Genomic DNA, 7,717 nt, shown 5'->3' with positions numbered 1-7,717 from the left:
AAAAAAAAAACACATCAGGAGATAGTGGTTAAGAAAGATAAAATAATAAACTTTCCCTTTATACATCTCTATTTTGTTTGACTCACTGAAATGTACATGCAAAATGAACATTTGCCAGAAAATAAGCCAATCTGACCTATAAACAAACATGAGTTTTTATGATCAAAAATTTTTGTTTCAACCTACTTTCAACAAAATGGTTGATCTTCCTAACAAAAATTCCATCTCACATGCACTTCATACTAGGGAGGACTAGCAGGAAGTGGAAGAAATAAAACTTTAGCCCTGCTATAGGGACAAACACCAATGTTAGTCTAAATATATGTGTACACCTTACCAGGTAGCTTTATCAGTATACAGCCTTCCATATTCCCCTATACCTAATCCTCAGAAGCTAGGCGGGTACTCAGAAGTCTAGTGGGAAGAGGTGAGTATCCAGGGCACTCATACTTAATTAATGGCAGCTACGTCAAAATTTCAACTAAAACATCAGAGCTTTGATAAAAGCCCTCCACATTTTGTTTTCAAAGCCAAGAAAGTTAATCAAAAGTAAGGCAACTAGAGCCAGTGCAACCAGCAAGGAAAGCAGAATGTAGATTTGCAGTGTTTGTGAACTACCTACAGCAGAGTTCCTCTGGCTGAAAGTGTAACAGCTGACAGCAGCCATCCAGGTCCCTTCACAGAAAGAGTTGAGTGTATGTACACATGTGTGGTATATATGTGCACTGGGAGGAGGAAGCAAAGTAGGAATCCAACAGGCCCATAGTGTTTTTAGTCCTGGCTCTTAATCCTGCCGTCTCAGTGCTAATTTAGGCTGGTTTAGGACTGGGAAAAAGTCCTAAGAAACAGGACGGAAGTATCTGGGCCTGCCCAGTTACTAGGCTTCAAATCAAGGCACAGCATTTGGATGTAAAGCAGAGATAACAAAACAGTCTGGGACAGAAGGGAGTAAGTATGAACCTAAGGAATTTGAAAATATCATTGAAGGGCAAGGTAAGAAGTTTTTCACGAGGCTTTATTTTGCTATTACTGGCAACCAATGAGGACTTATCTGCCTAGAAATGATCTTTGAAGCACAAAGATGAGCCCCATGTTAAAAGAGTACAATATAGAAAAATTTGAACTTGTAGAACAGATAAATTCAGGAGGTGATGGGAGTGGGAGAGAAACATTCTCCAGGGGGAATCAATCATCTGAAAGAATGGGAAAGGGTTTTTCCTAATTAAAAAAGCTGCTTTGGAGATTGCGATAGCTTCCTTGGGTGGTTTATCATCTCCTAATATTCGGAAGAAAGGAAAGGTTGTGAACAGGGTAAGAGGAAACCAACTGATTCTTCAAATAGATAAGGATTTCTTTATCACAGGAAGCCTCTGAGGAAAAAGAACTGGGGAGCTAGGGGCAGAGGTCACCCAACACTTTTGACTCATACAAATGAATTACCTATTTAAAAATAAATAAATAAAATTAACATTCTTTAAAGATTCCTTGTACATACCAAAATAGTTCAGATAAATGATATCTGGAATTTGTATTGAAATAAATGGAAAAGAGTGGGTGGAAACACAGATTAAACAGGACTGCCATGATTAGCTAAATGTTGAAACAGGGTGATGAATACATCAGATTCATTATTCTAATCTCTCTTTTTAAAAAAAATTTTTTTGAGATAGGGTCTCACTCTGTTGCCTGGGCTAGAATGCAGTGGCATCATCATAGCTTACTGCAACCTCAAACTCCAGGGCTCAAGTGAACCTTCTGCCTCAGCTTCCCAAGTATCTAGGACTATAGGCACTAACGCTTGGCTAATTTTTATATTTTTTGCAGAAATGCTCCATAATAAGTTTATTTTAAAGATCTCTTGAAGCAGCAATACCGTTAGAAAGATCCCACTAATGTCCAGCTTTTCAGAAACAAAACAAGTGAGATACGCTTACACTGCTCTGCACTATGAAGGCACCAAGAATGAGGGAAATGAAGACTGATAAATACTCATACAATAACAGAATCAAGACCTGCATCAAACACTGTGTAGCAATGCTTTCAAATCTATAAAATGATATCCGTTATATCATCAATCTTCCTTAAAAGTCACAGAGTCCAAGCTGGACAGTTCTTTAAATAGCCTCTAATCCAGTAAGGCTCCCCAATTTCACTGGCATTAGAATCATCTGAGGAACTTTTGAAAATAGAGATCCATCTGCCCCTCCAACACATCCAAGCATTCTGATTCATTTAATCTGTAATGAAGCCCATTCATACAGAATGAATCTGTATTTTAAACCGCTTATCAAGTGAGTCTAATGGTAGTGGTCCTCACTCATGGAAGAAGAAAGCAGAAGAAGATCAATGAGGCACATATGTTTAGAAAATAAAAATGACAAGAAACACTCAAAAAACTACCTATTATTACATATAAAATTATTTAAATCAGATACCCTCTCTCTCATTCTCCTCTTTACAACCCCCTATGGATACACACTGAAATCAGTTAAATACTTCTGGAACCCAGTCACTCTGGGTTCCAGCCGTGAAGCAACCTGGGGATGAGTAGAAAGAGCTGACTGACTAATGGTGCTCGCCTGGCAATGACTTCTCCCTCCTCCATTGCTCCCTTGAAGCTGGATGCCTGGTGAAAGAAGCTGGTTCTTCCAGAGATAGATGGTCTGTCTCTGGCCAAAGAAATAGAAGAAACTAATCTATTCTGCTACAACCTTCTCATGAGCCATAGAAGTCAAGCTTCTAAACTGTTGGTTCCCAACCACCAGCTGTGCTCAAATGAAGGCTGTCAAGAACTACACAGATGTATAAAAAGCTCAGAAATACAACTACCATTTCACTTATGAATCAGCCACTGTACTAAGCACAATCCTCACTTCATAAAGATTAGGAAACAGAGGCTCAAAATATTATGGAATTTGCCTACATGATACAGCTAATAAAAGGCAGTGTAAGGATTTAAATTTGGGTCTGGCTGCCTTAAAGGTCCATACATTTAATTACTATGCCAAATTCAGTCTTCTAGCCTTCTGGGCAAACTGGTAGTAGATAGGGATGGAGAAGATAAGTCTCAATAACATCCAGAAGAAGCAGCAGATGGTCTTCAGCTTCCCATAACACTCACACTTCCTACCTGACCTCTCAATTTAAGGTCAGAAACAAAATTAATGAGAAACAGTAGGCAAAATCATTTTGCAAACAAACGATCACTGTTCAAATATAAGGGTTCACTGCGACTTTATTTTGCCAGCCATAAAACTTTCATTTTTAGAAAGGTGACAAAAATAAATTTACTCAAATTTTAACTGGCCTTTTGAGTTTTGCCTTCAGTTCAAAATGCACCTAAGTATACACTATAACTTGGAGGCTCCTCAGGTCCACAAAAGAAGTACAAAGAAATTCATTAGCAAACTGTGAAGACTAGAATTGTTAGACACAAACTGAGAAAACTCTGGACTGGAGTTCACAACCTCAGAACCTTGCTTCACCTGAGTATACAGATAAACACAGTGCATTGATGCTAAACAAAGAATGGAGGGTGTAAAGGAAAAGGCATGGAAGTTTTGGGCTAAGGTTTTCTCAATTGTTCCACAAGCAAAATCAGTACAATTTCACTTTTCTGTTTTGACTGGGTGGGTTGTTTTTTGTTTCTTTGGTTTGTTTGTTTAATATAAAACAGTAGAAAACTTTTTTGAGCCTAAGTTCTTAGAAAATTTGGGGTTTTACATCAGAAAACCAGTGGCTGGTATGATGCCAACATGAACCTGTCACTGGTACTACAAAAATAAACTATGCAGAAATAACTGGTTGGTGCCAGTGCTCTGAAAAACATGACACTGATTTCTAAGCTGCCTCCAGACTTTTCTTGGACCTATGAAATATACCGAAATAATTTTTTTAAATAATTTTATTTTCTTCTTTATGCATGATTATAATATCAAAAAACCTTACATGAATATTTTCCTTTAATAGAAGAAATGTCCTTTTTTTTTAATTAGCTGGAAAGGCCTAAGGAGACTTTACAAAGAAAAGTCTTTGAAATATACCCATAAGCATGTACTATTAGGTTATTAAGTATGGAATGTCTGATTACCTTAAGTACTAAGTTTGACAGTTGATATCTCTGACATTTCATTTTGACATTTCTTGGGGTTTTTGTTTGTTTGTTTGTTTCTTAACTGTGAAGGTACATCCTCATTCTTTCAAACATATATTTTGGCTTGTGATTATCTTTTAAAAATTTTTTTTTTTTTAGAGCAAGTTTTGTGAAACCTTGGATAAGTCAAAAATTCATGTTAATTTTGAATATGAGGTTGGTCATGTAATCAATGCAGTGCAGACAGCTCAAAATATCAATGAAGCGTTTGGGAAGGATATGACTAATGAACGCACATCAGTGCATTCATGGTCCTGTACATCAATGGTTTGAGAGGTTCCATTCTGGTGATTTTAATCTTGAAAATGAGCCACATAGGTGACCTGAGACAAAGGTGGATGATGATGAACTAAAAGCTATACTAGAAGTAAATCCATTTCAACCTACGTGTGAATTAGCAGCAAAGTTTGACGTTATTATTCCAACAATATTGAACCGTTGGAAACAAATGGGCAAAGTAAAGAGGCTGGATAGATGGTTACTATGTGAATTAAACGAGCTTCAGAAGAGAAATCGTCTCAAAACTTGCCTTTCTTTGCTGTCACAACATAAAGGCGAACCATTTCTACATCGTATTGTTACATGTGATGAAAAATGAATTCTTTATGACAATCCCAAGCGCTCGGAACAATGGTTAGATAAAGATGAAGTGCCAAAACACAGTCCAAAAACCAAATATTCATCAAAAAAAAGCTAATGATGTCTGTTTGGTCGTCCAGAGCTGGTATTATCCACTACGACTTCATGAAACCTGGTCAATCAATTACAGCAGATGTCTACTGCAACCAATTGGACCAACTGATGACAACATTTGCGATTAAGCAGCTGAGATTGGTCAACAGAGACAGGCCAATCCTCTTGCAAGACCACATGTTGCAACAAACAATGCTGCTCAAACTACAGAAGCTGGACTTGGAAACTCTCTGTCATCCACCATATCCACCAGACCTTGCACCAACTGACTACCACTTCTTCCAGGCTTGCAAGAAAAATATTCAATTCTCAACAAGGCATGGAAAAACGCCTTTTGTGATTTCATTGCCACTCACTCTCCAGGCTTCTTCACTGCTGGCATAAGCAAGCTACCATTAAGATGGCAAAACTGTGTCAATAGTTTAGGCACACATTTTGGTTAATTGTATTGCTTCTTGTTTGAGATATAATAAACTTTTGATTCAAAATCGGACATTTCTTATTTAATGACTTAATATTTGTTTCGATAAAGTGGCAGAAAGGAACACATTCCAGGCAAGAGTAATAACGGAAGGAAGGCCAAGAGGTAGGAAAAAGTAGGAGGTATGGAAGAAACAGCAATATAAAGAGATAAAACCTGCAATTGTAAAACCAATTAATAAAGACCCAAAATAACAGTGAAGATTTTGCCTGTCTATAAGTTGGGCAACATAATCCGTGTTTTCTACAGGCAGAGAAATAGCTTCAATTTCCCGTGAGTAATGTTCACATACCACTGTTCTTTGCTTGTTCGGCAAGAAAACACGGATAGTGTTGCTTGTCTTAGAAGAATCTGTGAGTTTGCCATCATCTGATGCCCGGCGCTGATAGCCAAACTGCTGAACTATTGTAGGGGAAATGCAGCTGGAGCCATCAAACACCGCGTCTTTAAATCCAAAACCATTGCTGATCGTCTTCCAAGCCCCCTGTATGTGCTCCATTGATGCAGCTTAAACAGTCCTTAAACCTGGTAAGAAAAATAAACAATCATAATTCAGAACAAAAGCAAATGATTATAATTCCAAAACAAAAGCATTTAACCCAAGAATATAATATAAAGAATATAAAGAGTAATGTGAAAATAATAGTATGTGGGTTTTTAATAAGTGGTATCTCCTGCTTAAATTAACCAGAAAAACTTCTATAATAGCATTATTTCCAAAAAATATTTCACAGACAAGTCAAAAATGAAGAAAAAAGAACCACAGGTGAAAAGACTTATCAAAAGGTTGTATTTGCTAGTTAAAAGCAACCTGGAACATCAGCCTGAGTCTCTTGACTTCCAGTCTAACATTTTTTCACAATTACATTCCTCTTCTTCACTGGTTATTGTATATTGAGTATGAACAACTGCCCTGGAGTGTGAGCAACACATTAGTACTATGAGAGATACCTCAATAAAGTGTAAACCATAATTTATGCCTTCAAGGAAGGAAAAGAAAACATACTTCTAGGATGTATGTAAGACACTTTATGTATAAATTATCTCATTTAATTTGTATAAGAACCTCAAAGGTTTTAAATTCCTTCCTCTATCCACATTTTCATGTTTTTATTATTTTTTTGAGACAGGGTCTTCCTCTGTCACCCAGGCTAGAGTGCAGTGGCATAATCATAGCTCACTGGAACCTCAAACTCCTGGGCTCAAACAATCCTCCTGCCTCAGCCTCTGGAGTATTTGGAACTACAGGCACGCCATACCACGCCTGGCTAATATTTTTATTTTTATTTTTGTGGAGGTGGGCTCTCACTAAGTTGCCTAGGCTGGTCTTGAACTCCTGGCCTCAAGCGATCCTCCTGCCTTGGCTTCTCAAAGTGTTGGGATGGTCCACACCTACAGTCCTAGCTACTGGAGAGGCTGGGCCAGGAGGATAGCCCAAGCCTGGAAGTTTGAGGTTGCAGTGATCTGTGATTGACAGAGCGAGACCTTGTCTTTAAAAGGAAAGAAAAAAACTGGGCACGCCTATAATCGTAGAACTCTGGGAGGCCCAGGCAGGAGGATGGCTCCAGGTCAAGAGTTCGAGACCACCCTGAGCAAGAGCAAGACCCTGTCTCTACTAAAAATAGAAAGAAATTAGCTGGACCAACTAAAAATATATAGAAAAAATTAGCCGGGTAGTCCCAGCTACTTGGGCAGCTGAGGCAGTAGGATCGCTTGAGCCCAGCAGTTTGAGGTTGCTGTGAGCTAGGCTGATGCCACGGCACTCTAGCCTGAGCAACAGAGACTGTGTCTCTGTCTCAAAAAAAAAAAAAAAAAATTGTATAGGCCAGTGTAGGGACTTTGGGTTTTTGTTATGGATTGAATTATGTACCCCCCCCAAAAAAAAGATATATTAGAGTCTTAATCTCTTCGTACCTCAGAATATGACTTTATTCGGAAGTAGGGTCTTTGCAGAGATAATCGAGTTAAAACGAAGTCATTAGGATGGAGCCTAATCCAATATGACTGGTGTCCTGGTGAAAAAGAGACTTTTGGACACAGAGATAGATATGCACAGAGAGAAGATGATGTGAAGACACACAGGGAGAAGACAGCCACATCACTGGACTGATGCATCTGCAAGCCAAGAAATGCCAAGGATTGCCGGCAAATACCAGAAGCTAGAAGCTACAAGGAAGGAGTCTCCCTTAGAGCCCTCAGAGAGAACAATGGCCCTTGACTGCAGGCTTCTGGTCTCTAGAGCTATGAGACAGAAAACTTCTGCCGTTTTAAACCACTCACCTTTTGGTACTTTGATAAAGCAGCCCTAGGAAACTAATATAGTTTTGTTTGCAGTAGGATGGCAATTCACTGGTGGGTTTAAAACAATGGTTTACATTTTTTTTTTTTTT

At 38.4% G+C, this 7,717-nt stretch overlaps 1 protein-coding gene across 3 annotated transcripts in view; it reads right to left on the bottom strand.

Annotated features, from left to right (window-relative positions):
• Positions 1 to 7,717, bottom strand: part of RAF1 (Raf-1 proto-oncogene, serine/threonine kinase) — an 82,644-nt gene that overhangs the window by 25,994 nt on the left and 48,933 nt on the right. For all 3 annotated transcript variants that reach the window (XM_012655154.1, XM_012655156.1, XM_012655155.1), the window contains exon 2: positions 5,620 to 5,852. In XM_012655154.1, the coding sequence (XP_012510608.1) occupies positions 5,620 to 5,826 (207 nt within the window). In that variant the 5' untranslated portion in view covers positions 5,827 to 5,852. The remainder of the gene's footprint in view (positions 1 to 5,619; positions 5,853 to 7,717) is intronic.

The sequence above is a fragment of the Propithecus coquereli genome, unplaced genomic scaffold (assembly GCF_000956105.1).
Source record: "Propithecus coquereli isolate 6110/MARCELLA unplaced genomic scaffold, Pcoq_1.0 Scaffold461, whole genome shotgun sequence".
Classification (NCBI taxonomy): Eukaryota; Metazoa; Chordata; class Mammalia; order Primates; family Indriidae; genus Propithecus; species Propithecus coquereli.
This window is presented reverse-complemented; position numbering and strand designations above follow the sequence as displayed.